The following is a 17,931-nucleotide window of genomic DNA, read 5'->3' as shown; positions in this document are numbered from 1 at the left end:
AGTTAAAAAGAAGCTAAAGTCATCACAAGCATATTGTTAAAACTGAATCTATGACCAATCACTCAAACTAAATTATCAAAAAATAAAAATATAGTTGATTGTAGTAAATGTGTTTTGTCACTCCATATCATTATTTTTTTCTAGTGACATCTCCATCATCATCAGGTAACTCTTCTTTGATTTTTTCAACTTTGGATACATCCATAACTTAATCTTCTTAGATATTAATCATATCCAAAATCGTATTCCATAAAGGAACAAAGGAAAACTACATTTTCTTTCCAAAGAAATTACTTTACTACAACATATAGTTATGTTCCTTCCTATAAATGTATCATATAACTTGTATGATCATACTATGAAGCATTTCACCAACATATAGTCTTTACATGGTATTTAGTTATGTAAATTCAGAAACTTGTACTTGCATTAGATTTAAGTTTTGATAAAAGAAATCTTATTACATCAAATCCTTGGAAATAGATTTTAGATGAGCCATAACATTTTTCTAGCTAGTCACAAATTTCGACAACTTTAAATTCTTATATGAATCAGTGGCTTTCTCCTAAATGTTCAAGTTAATTTTAAAACTCTCATACAAGAATGAAGTAAATCACATTCAAGTGGTTCTCAACACACAAACTAGACTAGCAACAATGTTAATCACAAATTAACTGATCAGTGATTTTTTTTTCTTAAGGTTTTCAGTTCATATTAGCAATTTTAGATGCTGATTTTATTTATCAAATACAACAAAAAATTAATTGAGCGGGCAAGAACATTTATTCATTTAAAGACCTAGAATGGAAAGTAAGTAAAAGGGAGGTTATTGACCTTCTCCGAGACAACGAATCAGTGAATCTCGAGTCTTCACCATTGAAAAGCTTGTTCAACAGAGCCAATATAGGCTCTTTTTACATCAGAAAAAACTAAATATTAGTGTCACTTTGTTCCTTCTTGAGGTCTATTCGACATTTGTAACTGTGAGAAGCTTCCAAGAGGTGTGAGAGGGTGGAGGAAAAAACTACGGCGATGGCAGAGGTATCGCCGGTCTTTTCCCGACGTCCTATAGGCGGCGATTATGTGGTTCAAAATTGATTGAATGAAAATGGGGAAGGGATTGGGATCTTTAGTTGGGTTATTTGGGCTGGGTTAGGGTTTTTGGTTCAAGAATTGAGGCCTGCTTATGTATTAAAAATAGATTTTTCTCATTCTATTTCGTCTTCGAATTAAACAAATAAATAATGGTTTATTTTTCCAAACGTGTTCATATATAAATTAAAGTATAACTTACATAAATCTCATAATGTAAAATCTAAATTACATTATATCCCTACTTTTTTCTATTTACAAAAATCCCTTAAAATAGAAGTCATCCGGATACATTACATGTGATACATTGCAAAAGCTGGCAGTTGAACCTTTTAAGGAAAATAGTTGGTTGTTGTGCTTTATTAGGAAAATTAACCTAAATTTGATTTTATATCCCACGATTCAAGCAAAGTGATTTTTATCAATCCATCCCAATATGTAACAGATTCATATCTTTCAAAATTCAAATTTCCATCATCTCCATCAAGCCGCCATTGCAGTCCAAATCATGAAGTATTTAAATTAATCGACAATATTGGCTGATACAATATTAATATATATATATATATCAATTTTGTTGAGAGAATCAGGAATTTGGATAAGCGAGATGAGTTATGAAGGTTACAAAAGTGATGAAAATGTTGTTGGACAATCGATTTCATTTATGAATCTCAAAGCCACCATTTCAATCGAGTTGGAGATCGATGAGATTAGGTAAATCTTGGAAATCAGATACATCGTAGAATGTAATAACTCATTTACATTGAAAATTAAGTAATTAAGAGGGGATCATTGACAGGTGCTCAGGTCATCATCATGAATTATCCTGGTCTGATTGGAATTGGATATTCACTAGTGCTCGACTGCCACACTTCCCACATAGCTGTAAAGTTTGGTGAGATCTTGACCAACATTGACAGGTGCTCAGGTAAGAAACTGGAGAAAGAGACGAAGTTCTTGAAGAATGGTGATGCTGGTATGGTTAAGATGATTCCCACCAAGCCTATGGTTGTTGAGACCTTTGTTGAGTACCCAACATTGGGTCATTTTGTTGTGACAGACATGAGGCAAACTTTTGTTGTCGGTGTTGACAAGAAGGACCCAACTGGTGCCAAGGTCACACAAGGCTGCCCAGATTAAGGGAAATGGAGCAATTGGATAGATTTATCAATACATTACTATTTATGTATCTCGTTTAAATTGATAAGTGTTGTATTTTTTCAAATACATTAAATAAGTAATTGTTGTCCATAAGATATTAGGTTTGAGATTGATACATTACTTTGTGATAGTTGCTACGTATTAGATACAATTAGTATAAATTCAAATTTATGTATCATGTCTAAAAAATTGTGTATTTGTTCATGCAGAAATAGAATATTGTGTATCCGATACATTATATCATGTATCAGTTATATGGTTTAGTAGATGTAATATTGTGTTCCATAAAATTGTGTATCTAACACACAATTTGTATAGTTGTGTTTGATAAAAAATTGTATATGATATTAGCACTATTTAAAAGACAGAATGGTGTGTACATGATTCATTATGTTGTGTATCTAATACATGATTTAATATATGTATTAATGCCCTCCATATTTATTGTATCGGATACATAGCTGGAAGATCTTCACATTTTGCCTCAAACTAAACAAACTTTTGATAATAACATTTGCGTATCACCATTTATGAATTTGATACATACTTGTGTGACACTTTAATGTATCATGTACTATGTACGGATACATACCAACACCTAGATACATGATAAATGATACATTTGGTAGAAATTTTGTATCAAGTATCAAAACTAATTAAGTTTATGTGTCAAAATTTGAATACATATCTAAATTTGAATAAGATAGAAGATACATAGCAACACCCAGATACATGATAAATGTTATATTTGGTAGAAGTTTTGTATCAAGTATCAAAACTAATTAAGTTTATGTATCAAAACTAATATTTGAACACGATACATTGTGCATGATAAAATTGTAATGTATGGTAGTGTTGAACCAAATGCATTATACATTAATTTAAGAAACAAAATTAACTAGATACATTAAAAATCTAGTTAATGTATCCCAAACTATAACCGTAAGATAATTTAGTAATTTGAACACGATACATTGTACATGATGAAATTGTAATGTGTCATAATGTTGAAACGAAGGCATTATACATTAATTTAAGAAACAAAAACAACTGGATACATTAAAAATCTTAACTCATATATAGCAAAAAAAATATGAACAAGAAAAATTGGAAAAAAAAATCAACAATCTGATCTATTTCGACTTAACCTTCTCAACATTCACTTTAGAAGACAAATGTACATCCACTTTTTTCTACATTTACTTTAGAATACGAAGGTACATCCTTCTTCTCTTTCTCATTCTCAACATTCACTCTTGTATTTTTTTTTTTACTATTAACATAGACGTCACCCATGAATCTCGATCCAAAGTACTTACCAAAGCCACCAGTAGATCGGCGTTTTCCGTCTTTTTGAGCGTTTTTTTTTTCAATCTATTTAGAAGTCGAAGATGCATCCTTCTTCTACTAGTTGAGTAATACCAATACTAAAATAAGGATCTTGACCCATATGTATCAGGAAATAAGAAGAAAAATAATAAAATTAAAGAAGACGGCTATGGAGGAGACGCACTTTATCAGAAGAAGAAAAAGAAGAGACGCACTGTACCTATTGAGTTGTTTGAATTTGATTGAATGGAGAGAGAATCCTTTTGAAAATCAAATTTATATGAAAATTGTTACTGATAAGATTGTGGAGTGAAATTAGGGAGAGATTAAAGGAGTGAAAAAAGGAAAGAAATCGTGTGTTAAGGCTGGGATACTTATGTATCCGGCTGATTTGAGAATTGGTAAAAATAAGGGATTTTAGAAATATTTTAAATTGGTAGGGAATAATGGAAATTATAGAAAATAAAGGTGTGTATATAGGTAATTTATCCTAAATTAAATCTCTAAGTAATTTAATGTACATCTTTTCGTTTAAGGAAAACATGGATTTATAATTTTTTTTGATTATTTCGAATAGGTTTTTTTTTTTGCATTTTGATTATTATAGTATTTTATTATATAGAAATTTTTCATTTTTATTTTAGTTTGTTTATTTAGTCATCCACTTTAAAATTACTCCTCAAATTAAATTAGAAAAATAAAGCATACATTTTAATAATTTTATTTCAATATACTTAGTTCGAGATATATCTCATAGGAGATGTAAGAGTAGAATTTTCATATTATATGAGACGTAAGTATTTGATTTTAAATACAAAAAAAGTATCTCATAGAACAAAGATTTTTATTATAATATCCCTTTCTTATAAATAAAAACTAAAAATAACCTTCTTATGAACTCAAAATAAAAACAAGAAATACTCACTGCATATTTTATATCTCTATTATCATAATTTAGCTTATTTACTTTTCAATAAAAGTAATACTAATATATATGCCTAAAATTAGTTATTTTTGTAATGTGCAAAAATCTTTCAATCACTGAGTAATTACTTAAAATAAGTTTATTAGGAAATTACTCACATTACTTATTTCAATAACAATATTTAATACCTAAGTATTCCCTCTGTCCCTAATTACTTGTCCACTTTTCCTTTTATAGTTGTCCCTAATTACTTGTCCATTTTGACAAATTAAGAAAGGACAAATTCTTTCTACCTATTATACCCTCAATTAAATGACTAATTATTTTGAAAAATGTAGAATTTTTCATCCACTTCATAATTAATAGGGGTAAAATGGTAAACTCACTATGCCATTAATTATTTTCTTAATAGGTGTATCAATTCAAAAGTGGACAAGTAATTAGGAATAAAGGCAGTACTATATTTAAAATACTCATTAGATGCATTAAATTAGTCTAAATACTAATTTTAAAAGACGGTCATTAGATGCATTAAATTAGTGTAAGTACTAATTTAGCAATGAAAAATAAGTAAATCATTATTACTATCTTTACAACTATTAATTGAAGTTAAATTGACATACAATGTCTTATTTTATCAACATAAAGAAATTTCTGGCGACATAAAAGATTATTGCATAAGCTCCATTTTACTGACGACATGAATTAAGTCGCCTACGTTTTGTTGCGACAATAGGTGTCGCAACTATAGCCTCCAGTTTTTGTGGCAACTTTGTTAATCGCCACAATAAGCCATACATTTGGGCAACTATATGTGTCGCCACAGAGAGTTGCCACTAAAAGTTGTATTTCTTGTAGTGCTAGTAGTAGTACTGCTCTGCCACTTCAATGTAATGACACATATTAAGTTGTAGTATATAAAATCCTTTTGTACCAAAAACACGAATAACACTATAAAAACAAGAGAAACTATATAGAATAAGAGAAATAATTTAAGATGACTTTCTTCTTCCTTTCAAGCGTTTATAATATGAGCTTTGTTGCATCTGTTTATAGTGTCTATAGAGGCATATAAAAGGTTATCAAAATATGACATCAATCATGAAAATTATGCAGGAGGTTAAAGGACGTGAGACAGGAGGTTAAAAGACGTGAGAGTTAAATTATAATGGTGAAAAATAGTAGAGAATTAACTATACCACATAGAGTAGAGTAGTGGAAATAACTTCTGAGGAGTTAATGGAAATTCACCATAATTATATTATTTCATAACACTGCTCTTAAATATTTATAGATGACGTGGCTCGTTAAAAATCTAAATACAACAATAAATAACGACATAATCATAGGGAAAAAAAGAAAGCAATAAAGTTCAAAAATATCTTTATCATGAAGAAAAATCGAGTTGGCCTTTAGATCTGTCATGAAAGTATTTTGAATTTTTTTTAAAAAGTAGAAACTAAAAGTGAGGAGAGAGAAAAATACGAAAGACGATGTAAATTTTTAAATCTACGTTAGATGATGAAGTACATTATATTACGAGTTGTACGTAATTATGCTTTCAACTCATTTTTAGCCATTGACTTCGTATTAATGGGTTTATTGTTGGGCAAATGATATAAATCGTTAAATTATGTATTTTTTCGTGAGTTCTCAAAATTGTCATTCGTGTCAGATTTCGATCCCCAAATATATGTACTAGCGCGTCTAGATACATGGATCAAAATTAGGTATAATTTGTCTAGATACACTATATTCAAGTGGATTCGCATGTATCTGACTCACTCGCTCGCTTCTCTCCTATTTTGCTCGCCTCTCTCCCCTTTCCCTCTCTCGCTCACTTCTCTCCCTATGTATTTGTACTTCAGAGTGTATTTGACTTGAGATTTGATATTAAATTATTAATTAGTGAGACAATATATAATTATTTTAAACTATAGAAATAATTAATAAATATAATAGAAATATTGTCTAATTAGATAGTTTTTGATTTATTGTTCCATCCAAAATGTGAAGAGGGTATTAATGTTTTCAAACCCACAATGTTAAGGGGGTAATGTGATTTTGTATGACAAATCATTAAAAAAAAAAAATTAAGATCCAGATCTATTAATGCTGTGTTTGTGCCGTTGGATTTTGCTTTTCCCCAATATTTCAACTAGCCGTTAATCATTAATTAAACGGCTAAATACATTATCAAATCACTTATTTAAATACTCCCATCTTTCTACCTCCAAAATCACTAACAATTTCTAAATTCCATTCAAAATTTCAAATTTCTTCATCAAAATTCAATTCAATGGGTGCTCTTCCCATCGTCACTTCAACTGAGTTCAAGTCTCACTGTCATCCATCTCACCAAATATTTCGTTTAACCAATTATATTCTCTTAAGTGCATCGTCTAGTTGTATCTTCCTTACCCTCTCTTTACGCCTAATCCCATCGTTATACGGTGGCCTTTTCATCCTCCTCCACATTCTCACAATCGCGGGTGCAATGCCCGGTTGCACAGACACTGCAACCCTAGTGGGGTCCAACAATTGGTATGCCATACATATGGTATCTACCGTTTTAACGGCAATATTTCAAGGATCGTCTTCTGTGTTTATTTTCACAAAGAGTTATGACTTTTTAGGGGAATTAAAGTCTTATGTTAGAGAAGAGAATGGTGTTGTGATTTTGAAATTGATTGGTGGATTGTCTATTTTGATATTTTGCTTGGAATGGGTTGTTTTGTTATTGGCATTTATTTTAAGGTACAATGCCTTTGTGGAAGGGAATAATGGTACAAATTCTAAACAAGAAGAGACTTTGAAAGGCTATCCTTGTCCAATTCAAGTATAATATTTCTGAAAGGCAGCTCGATACACAAAACATATTTTGAAATGAAACGGTCGACGTAGATACAACTTACTCGAGTACAAGTATTGGTGCAAGTTGTTTCCACAATTTGAATACGTGATTAATAGGTCACACACAAAAATAATTTTATCATTATTCCAAGGTTTCAAGTAAAAGTATAATATTTTGTAGTTACTTTATTCGTGTAGAATCACCATGTTCCAAACCTTGGAGCTCTATGGTGAATTATTTATTCATACTAAAAATAAAGTGTGAGATCAAATTTTTCTTTTTTTTTCTTATTAGGCTTGTGTTGATGTTCAAGATTTTCTGAATTGAGTTTTACTAATTGCGATTGAGCTCCTTACTCAATTTTTATTTTCTTAATTTGGTTTGATATCATCGATATGTTTTATCGATTGTAAATTTCATTTATCGTTCATTAAATATAACGAAACAAAGAATGATAATAATGATGAAATATATAAATGATACAAGAAAATATTGTCTTGAGAATCTCGATAGTAAAATGACAATGTCTTTGATGATTTGTGGTCCAATTCTTTTATGTCACGTTCGATTTTCTTGGTGCCCTTTTGGAGTATGATAGGTCATTAAGGAAGACAAAGGTACATGTAGATTTTTAGCATTTGATCATTTTATTTATTTATATATTATAGTACAGTTTCACACAAATTTTTTTTTAGATTTTTAGGGTTATTATAGTCGGTAAAAGTGTTTGTATCAAATCAATACAATTTATCATAGTTTATAAGTTGATTAAATAGTAAATATAATAAAATACATATTTAATCAATTATGATAAAGTAAAAAAAAAAAACTTTATATTGAATCACTAGATCGTGAATTTTGTTTCTATAAAAAGAATTAATTTATCATATATGCAAAAGAGATTTATAAATCGCATTCAGAGAATGCCTTTATTCTTCTATCTACTATGAGGGTATTTTTGACATTTATTCGTATTATTTCTAAATAGGTCTGGTAAATTGAGTAATCAAAAGTTGTACCCTTATTTCGATTGATGGAAAAACCAAATGACATTTTATTAATCACACTTATGTCCCTATTGCTGTGCAAGCCATTATATTTTTGCCCTTGTTTTTTCAATTTTATTAGAATAGTGATCTTGTACTCCCTCTAGTTCATAATAATTGAATTTTTTTAAACATTTTTTTGAGTTCAGTATGAGTTAATTGTTGAATATTCAAGAGAGTCATAGAAAATTTCTTCTATTTTTGTTTTTCATTTACATTTTTGAAGTGAAAAGTCCAAAAGAGTTATATTGCTCACATTTATAATTTTATTTTGAAACATTTCTATTTTCAAGAATAGCTTGAGAATAACTAAAAAGGCAAAAGTGAAAAGTGATGTTCAATTGTGTTCTAATTTTTTTTCTTAATGAGTGTGCATTGCCTCACAAATTTACTTAATATGGACCAGAGAGTATATTTTAGTAATAAATAGAGCTATTGAAGTGACAAATACCTCAACTGTGACACAATAAAAATATCGAGAGTTAATAAAAAAAAGTTAACAATAAAATCTTACTAGAAAAATCCAATAAAAGATCTAGGGAAAGAAAAATAATACTCTCTCCGTTTCACAAAGAATAACCTCCTTTCCTTTTTAGTTAGTTTCAAAAAGAATGACCTCTTTCCTTTTTTGGTAACATTTTACTTTTTGCTTTCCACGTGACATGTTTAAGACCACAAGATTAAGGGCAATTTTATACATTTGACATAACTTTAATTTAGGACCACAAGATTCAAAAGTCTTCTTTATTTACTTAAACTCTGTGCCAAGTCAAACCAGGTCATTCTTTGTGAAACGGATGGAGTACACTTTTTGGTAATGCGCTTTTTAAGTTGGTCGTCTGCCTCAATAAAAATTTTACCATGAAAACCTAACGGGATAAAGCTTGATTAATGAAAAAAGAGTGCAACACATATTTTATTTCTCCAGATTATAATATCATTGAATTTTTGAGATTATATACTCTGATCTTGAATATTAACGTATTTAATATTGAGATTGACGATGCCTTTATGATCAAATCTGTCAACTCATTATTTGAACGAACTAGTAGATCACCTATGTCGTTGTTCTCTTGATAGAACTGACCCGTTGTCATACACATTACATGGGAATTTTCCTAGGGATTGCATACGAAAATTCACAAGAAACTAAATTTTCTACGAATTCTCTTACCAAAAAAAATCTGATGGTTAAACCTTCGTAGGTAATTATTTCCTGCAAATTTTAAAATCCCCAAGTAATTTACCTACGGATTTATATTTCGCAGGTGAATTACTTGGGAATTTTCTTGCAAAAAATATACCAATATTTTTTTTGTAAAATTAACAGAAAAGAATTTTTCTAGACAATATTAATTAATATCTCCTAAATAATTATATTGTTGTTGAACACCATACACATAGCACACCCCATACACATAGACACCTACTTAATTGCACTAACTTAATCCTAGTCCACTTTACATAATTGCGCTAACTTAATCCTAGCTCACTACCCAATATTGTAACAATCTGATTTCGTCGTTAGGGAAAAACCAATGGGGAAAAATATTGGGCCAGAAAACTTTTTCGTAGTAACTTGGAATTTCCCAACCTAGTCCAGATTTGGACGAAATCGGAGTCAGTGAGGTCTACAGAAATCTGGTAACAATTAGGAGATTTAATTATCAATTCAATCATATGAATAGATAGCTAAGACGTTAAGGACCCGTACGACTTTACGGAATTGAATTTGGGCGAGTAGAACTCCCGAAATTGATCTTAGCGTGAACGAGTATTTCTGAGTGTCGTGAGATGAAGGTGTATTGTGAAATGGGGGAGACTCTAATTACGATGTTCTGTCTCCGCGCAAGCCACTAGGGCGGGATTTATTCCTCCAGGGCAAGGCCACTATAGCGGAGTGAGGACCGTTGTGGCGGGCTAGTAACGAATTAAGTCGAAAATAAACTCCAAAATCATTTTATTCTGCAAGTTTCGACTTTGAGAGCTAGGAGACGACCCCGGGTGCTTTCTTGACAATTTACTACCATTCTTGACGCTAAAGGTAAGGTTTCCACTCCCCGAATCCATTTTTCGATCCGTAGAACTTAGTTTCTTGGGTGATTATTGTTGGGGAAGGGTTTGGAACTGTTTGGATGGTGGAAAAAGACCTAATTTGAATAATGGGATCAAGAGTTTGATCTAGGGTTGATAGTGTTGACTTTAATCCGGGTAGTTATATTTCGTTTATTGATTCCCGTGTTATTATGATTGTTTGTAGACCAAGAACAAGAGGAAGAAAAGGACTAAGTTTCTTAGAGGATTAAAGCTTTGTTCGAGGTAGGTGATGGCTGTGATTTCATGTTGGTGTGATATATGTTTGCAATTACTACATTATGATGCATGTATGTATATATTGCGTTATTGATCACACTACTCGTAAATAAGGTGGATTGAATAATTGTATGCCATGTAATCATGAATTGATTGTATGATTATGAAAATATACATTGTGATTGTGATTGTGGCTTGTTGAATGGATCGGGTGTTACGTTCTGACACACTAACTGAGATCGGTTACCACGTTTCGGCATATAAACATTGGATTGGTTGTCACGTTTCGACATAAACATAGGATCGGGTGTCACCTCCGGCACAATAACTTGGATCGGGTACCACGAACCGGTACACTAACAGTTTGGGTTTGGGTTCCATGAAAGGACCATTGACTTGGGTTCCGTGAGAGGACCATTAAATTGTGTTGTGTATCTACTTGTGATGATTACGTTCATATCTAATGGTGATTGAGGTTCAAAGACTGTTTGTTGTTCTAAAATGATAACCAATGTGTATTATTGAGAATGTGGAATGCTACATTAATCCTAAAAAGATGACTAATGTTGTATATGTTCGATATATGCCTGTTTTATAATATTGTGGTTACTTGCATATGTTTCACTTATTTAGATAGCCGCGAGATCCAACTAGTACATTGTGGTTGTGTACTGATACTGCACTTGATTGTTCTTTTTTTAGTACATGGCATCTTCAGGTGGCTTTTGATAGATATCAGCTAGGCGACTATTGAGCGTGACCGGATTCAAAGGTGAGCCAGTTCTTTCAGGCTACCATGGATCTCTCTTGTTTAAGTCCACTCTTTTCAGACTCAAGACTATTTGTTTAAGGTGTTGTTTAGTTTCAGAGTTATACCCCTTGTTCGTAGACTTGTCGTTAGTAGAGTTTTGGTACAATGACATTCAGGTTCTAGGGGTTGTTCTTCCGCTTTAGTTTGGTTAAGTTAATTATTTATGCCTTTGGGAGTTTATGGGAACTCTATATTTCTTTTGGTCATTTAAACCTGCTCTTGTATCTTTAAATGCATAGTTGTTTAGTCTGTGTTGTAGTAATGGTTCTCCCACTTGAGGGTTAGTGTGTGTGCCAATCACGACGGTTTGGGTCATGACAAAGTTGGTATCAGAGTCCTAGGTTCGTTGATCTGATTGTACCAAAACGAGTCTAGTAGAGTCTTGCGAAACGGTAAGAAGATGTCCGTACTTTTCTTCGAGAGGCTATAGGACTTTAGGAAAACTCACTTCTTTCTATTTTTTCGTGTTATGGCTTAAATCCAATTGGTATCTGGGTGATACAAATTGGTATCTTTCCTCCTTCACTCTATGGTTCGAACTAGAGCAACAAAAATGGTAACACCATCACTAGCAAGAGAGGATGTGTATAGATTACCGGCAATTGAATAGGGTCACCATTCGGAACAAGTACCCATTGCCAAGGATATATGATATTTTTGTCCAATTACAAGGCGCATCAGTTTTCTCTAAGATTGATCTAAGGTCTGGTTACCATCAGTTAAAGATTAGGCTTGAAGATGTCCCCAAGACGGCATTTGGAACCCACTATGGGCACTATGAGTTTCTAGTTATGTCGTTTGGATTGACAAATGCGCCTGTAGCCTTTATGAGTTTGATGAATGGTGTGTTCAAGCCATTTCTTGATTCGTTTGTCATAGTCTTTATTGATAATATCTTGGTTTATTCAAAAAGTGAGAAGAAGCATGTCGACCATCCTCATATTATTCTGGGTGTTCTTGGGAAACAAACTGGGTGTATGAAATTTTCTAAGTGTGAATTTTGGTTGACTTCGGTTGCCTTTTTGGGGCATGTAGTTTCAAGGGAAGGGGTAATGGTGGATCCCAAAAGATTGAAGCAGTCAAAAATTGGGTCCGACCTAGTTTTGTGGCTGAAATTAAGAGTTTTGTGAGGTTCGCTAGCTACTATTGTCGCTTGTGAAGGGATTAAGGTCAGATTTGCAGATTCAAGTTATAAGTGACAACATTCAAGAAGTTATGGTAAGGGACGGCTAGAGAATGAACACCATTACTTTGGAAAATGCATTTACTATTGTTGTCATAACATGTATGGGTTGTTCATCGAATGATGAAATTAAGTTATGTCAATTGAGGTTAGAAGCTATACTACGAATTCATGGATTGATTATAAATCAAGAAGGGTCAGGATATGACTGCTACAATAGCAACGATGTTTACTCGGTTAAGTTATTGTGTTACAATTGTGGAGAACCTAGACATATGAGTAGGAAATCAATGAGGTCGTAGAGGCCGGGGAAATGGTAATGCGGGTAGAGGAGAAGTGCAGCCAGGCAAGGAGGTTGCCCATCAAGATGGCAGGGCTCAGTTTTATGTCTTTCCGTGCACGACCGAGGCTGAGGGTCTGATGCAGTAATCACAAGTACTATTACTGTTTGTGTCTCAATGACTAATGTGTTGTTTTATTCGGGTTCTACTTATTCTTATGTGTCCGTGCGATTTGCCCCAGAATTTGATATGATTTGTAATATACTTGATCCCCCCATTTATGTTTCTACCCCAGTTGAAGAGTCAGTCATAGTCACCCATGTATATCTTGTTGTCCTGTTGTGTTATGGATTTTCAGATTTGGGTTGATTTGGTTATGTTGTATATGACTGACTTGATATAATCTTAGATATGACTTGGTTGTCCCCATATTATGTTGTGCTTAATTGTAATGCTGAGTTGGTAACTCTAGAGATCCCGGGTAGGGAAAGGTTAGAGTGGGAAAGGGGTACAAGCCTAAGTCAGCTAAGGTCATATCTTTCGTGCAGGGTAGGAAACAGGTGGGGCAGGATTGTTTGGTGTAATTGGCTCATATTCAGGATGTTGAGGTTAAGTCTCCCTCTATTGAGTATATTTCCTGTGGTGTCAAAATTTAGAGAAGTGTTTCCTACTGATTTGCCTGGTATGCCTCCCGATAGAGATATAAATTACTGCATTGATTTGGAAACTGGCACTTGCCCCATCCACATTTCTTTTTATAGCATGGCTCCGATAAAATTGAGAGAGCTTAAGGCTCAAATCCAAGAGCTTCTTGATAAAAGTTTCACCGTCCTAATGCTTCCCCGTGGGGTGCTCCTGTCTTGTTTGTTAAGAAGAATGAGGGTAGTATGAGGACTTGTGATTTTATCTTAAGCCATAAAAGAGTGGATTGATACTAGAATGACAAGCTTATGGATAAAGAAAGTCCCAATAAGTATACTTGGGGAAAGACAATTAAAGATTTTATTAAGAAAGTACGTATAAAATTGGGTTAGTCATTTGAATTTGATAGGTATATCTGAGTTAAGGTGTCATGTCGATAAAAAGGTTGACTTCGTAGTGATAGCCAGGGCTAATCGAGCGTAATGGTAGTAAGAGTTCGTGATGGACTGTGATGGGATGCAAATATATAATAAGATTGTCGGTTAAGCGAATTTTGTATAGTAATTACGACTTGTGAGTATCTAAGGTTGTGGTTTTCTAATATTTGGTGAGTAACGTGGTTTGGAAAGTTTTAAGAGATGGTGGGACACCACTCGAATAGGATTTAAAAGAGCTAGAGTCATGAAAAAGAAAAATAGTGGGGTGTAGTACAACCTTTAGAGAGAGGCGAGAGCAAAAATATTTTATTTGATTGCAAAGGCTAAAGATGTATCTTCAAAGGAGTAGATTATTGGGTTCAGAGATGCGTGATTTCATTCGTTTTGTTGTGGCTATGGTAACAGTGTCACAAGTCTATCAGATTGGTTAAAAAATATTAAAAAGACTTGAGAAAAGAGTGTACAGACATTAGCTCGAGTGTGATGATAAGTGCTTGGTTTTTATTTTTGAGTTTAGTAATGAGTATGATTGCAAATTTAGCGAAAGAAATTGTAAGATCTATGGAGATGCGATCAATGATAAGCGAAGATCCATGAATTCATAAAAATCTTCAAGGTACAAGATAATATTGATAGATAAGGGGATTGTGTTATATGGTTGAATTTACAATTCTGACTTTTCATTGTAAGTCTACATTCGTGGTGATTTATTTTGTCAAGATATGAATTGGCAAGGTGAGAAATGATCAATTGTATCCGGTATTGAGCATTTGAAGGGACTTACATCTGGGTTGAGTCGTAAAGTTTATTACTATTGATTGTTAAGTACCTAAGAAAGGTTTTCATTTAAAAGTGTTGGTTTATCGTAAGGTAAATGGTCGGAGTGTTCATGATGGTTGTTAGTATTGAGAGTGTGAACTTCAATGGAATGATGTAAAAAGTATGTAGAGTCAACTCAATAGAAATGACTATATCGACTCTTCAGAAGAAAACCTTTGGTGTTATTCCGTAAAATTCTTATGTGATCATCTATTTCATTTTGTACATGGTTGTGAGTATGAGTCGCTAGTTATGCTCACGTGTATTTTCACTTTTATGGGTGGATCCCTAGTGGTGGATCAGGTGTACCGATCCTGCGATGTTCTCTTGGTTGAGTGAGATGATTGGGGTGACTTTGTTATTTTATATGACATATTTGGCGTTGTCTTAATTTGTTAAAATATTTCAGTGATTCTACATGTATCACCTTGCTTATGCGAGTTCATAGAAGAGCCACCATGTGTAATTATGGTTGTCCGACAATCTTAATATTCATCTAGTCGTCAAGGTCATGTATTGATTGTGTGTGGTTGAATATGGAGATCATTGGGTCCAATTCTACTGTTCTTAAGAGGTAACCTACAATTACTAAATCTAGCTTTTCGATAGTGTTGTGTGAGGGTTTGTATGCGTGGACATATCCCTCGATGAGTAACTGATATCTAAAGATCAAATTTTATAACTTAAGCTCCATGGAAATTTATGTTGTGGGGTGGAGATGTTGTTAAGAACTATGATTGTTCGGGTATTATGAGTGTGTGTTGATTGGTTCAGGTTCACTTCTATTTGTAGCGAGTATTGACTTGGAATTTTATCATGCTTAATTGCTAAAGGATTCGTCTGGATGATTGTGTCAAGGTCCTTGATAACATGTTGTAGACGTATGTACGATCAACTTTGGTGGTTGTTGGGAATCATTTTTGTTGTTAGTTAAGTTTACATACATCAATATTTATCACTTGAGTATTGAGATGACTTCATTGAGGCATTTGTAATGGAGGATCTGTAGACCACCCATAGGATGGTTTGAGACCGGAGATGTAAAATCGTTGGGGGTTGTTTTGGTGAAAGATGCTCAGGATAAGGTGAGAAGTATCCAAGTTAAGCTTCTAGCAGCACAGAGTCGACACAAAAGTATGCGGGACAAGTATCCCCAGTTATTCGACGATTCAAATACTAATCTATTCTCCATTTACCCTATTTTTCCTAAGTTTGTCACTCAAGGAAAAATGATAGGTAAATTGGTATCTATTGTAACGACCTGATTCCGTCGTTAGGGAAAAACCAGTGGAGAAAAAATTTGGACGGAAAAACTTTTTCGTAGTAACTTGAAATTTCCCAACCTTGTCCAGATTTGGACGAAATCGGAGTCAGTGAGGTCTAGATAAATATGGTAACAATTGGGAGATCTAATTATGAATTCGATCATATAAATAGATATCTAAGACGTTAAGTAACCCGTACGACTTTACAGAATTGAATTCAGGCGAGTAGAACTCCCGGAATTGATCTTAGCGTGAATGGGTATTTCTGATTGTCGTGGGATAAAAGTGTATTGTGAAATGGGGGTTTGAGACTCTAATTACGACGTTCTGTCTCCGCGCAAGCCTCCATGGTGGATTTATTCCTCCAAGGCGAGGCTGATGTAGTAAGGTGAGGACCGTTGTGGCGGGCTAGTCGCGAATTAAGTCAGAAATAAACCCCAAAATCGTTTTATTCTGCAAGTTTTGGGCTTTGAGAGCTAGGAGACGACCCCAGGTGCTTTATTGAAAGATTTCCACCATTCTTGAGGCTAAAAGTAAGGTTTCCACTCCCCGAATCCGTTTTTCGATCCGTAGAACTTAGTTTCTTGGGTGATTATTGTTGGGGAAGGGTTTGAAACTATTTGGATGGTGATAAAAGCCCTAATTTGGATAATGGGATCAATGGTTTGATCTAGGGTTGATAATGTTGACTTTAATCCGGGTAATTAGACATCGTTTATTGATTCCCGTGTTAGTATGATTATTTGTAGACCAAGAACAAGCGAAAAGAATCCGAAAAGGGAAGGATCAAGTTTCTAAGAGGATTCAAGCTTTGTTCGAGGTAGGTGATAGTTGTGATTTCATGTTGGTGTGATATATGTTTGCAATTACTACATTATGATGCATGTATGTATGTGAATGTTGCGTAATTGATCACACTACTCGTAAATAAGGTTGATTGAATAATTGTATGCTATGAAATCATGAATTGATTGTATGATTATGAGAATGTACATTATGATTGTGATTGTGGCTTGTTGAATAGATCGAGTGTTACGTTTCGACACACTAACTGAGATCGGTTGCCACGTTCTGACATAAACATTGGATCGGTTGCTTCGTTTCGACATAAACATGGGATCGAGTGTCACGTCCGGCACACTAACTTGGATCGGGTACCACGAACCGGTACACTAACAGTTTGGGTTTGGGTTCCATAAGAAGACCATTGACTTAGGTTCCGTGAGAGGACCATTGAATTGTGTTGTGTATCTACTTGTGATGATTACGTTCATATCTAATGGTGAATGAGGTTTCAAGACTGTTTGTTGTTCTAAAATGATAACCAATGTGTATTATTGAGAACGTGAAATGCTATATTGATCCTGAAAAGATGACTAATATTGTATATGTTCGGTATATGCCTGTTTTATAATGTTGTGGTTACTTGCATGTGTTTCACTTATTGGGATAGCCGCGTGATCCTATCAGTACATTGTGGTTGTGTACTGATACTGTACTTGTTTGTTCTTTGTTGGGTACAGGACCATCTTCAGGCGGGCTATTGATAGACCTCAGCTAGGTGACTATTGAGCGTGATCGGATCCAAGGGTGAGCCAGTTCTTTCAGGCTGTCATGGATCTCCCTTGTTTAAGTTCACTTTTTTCGAACTCAGACTATTTGTTTAATGTGTTGTTTAGTTTTGGGGTTGTAGGGGTTGTTCTTCCGCATTAGTTTGGTTAAGTTAATTGTTTAAACCTTTGAGAGTTTATGGGAACTCCGTATTCTTTTGGT

The 17,931-nt window shown here is 33.6% G+C and overlaps 2 protein-coding genes across 2 annotated transcripts; both read left to right on the top strand.

Moving 5' to 3' along the window:
• Window positions 1–1,899: 1,899 nt before the first annotated feature.
• LOC125841787 (elongation factor 1-alpha-like) lies at window positions 1,900–2,232 on the top strand. Its single transcript, XM_049520954.1, has one exon. The coding sequence runs from the start codon at window positions 1,909–1,911 to the stop codon at window positions 2,230–2,232; it is 324 nt and encodes a 107-aa protein (XP_049376911.1). The 5' UTR covers window positions 1,900–1,908.
• Window positions 2,233–6,771: 4,539 nt separating this feature from the next.
• Window positions 6,772–7,503, top strand: LOC125842102 (uncharacterized). Its single transcript, XM_049521307.1, has one exon. It carries the CDS (start codon window positions 6,807–6,809, stop codon window positions 7,350–7,352), a length of 546 nt encoding a protein of 181 aa, XP_049377264.1. The 5' UTR covers window positions 6,772–6,806; the 3' UTR covers window positions 7,353–7,503.
• The last annotated feature ends 10,428 nt before the right edge of the window (window positions 7,504–17,931 follow it).

Source organism: Solanum stenotomum, chromosome 10 (assembly GCF_019186545.1).
Source record: "Solanum stenotomum isolate F172 chromosome 10, ASM1918654v1, whole genome shotgun sequence".
Lineage (NCBI taxonomy): Eukaryota > Viridiplantae > Streptophyta > Magnoliopsida > Solanales > Solanaceae > Solanum > Solanum stenotomum.
This window is presented reverse-complemented; position numbering and strand designations above follow the sequence as displayed.

Excerpts from the sequence above, each read along its gene's own strand:
- LOC125841787 (XM_049520954.1), top strand. The coding sequence starts at position 1,909 with ATGAATTATCCTGGTCTGATTGGAATTGGATATTCACTAGTGCTCGAC.
- LOC125842102 (XM_049521307.1), top strand. The coding sequence starts at position 6,807 with ATGGGTGCTCTTCCCATCGTCACTTCAACTGAGTTCAAGTCTCACTGT.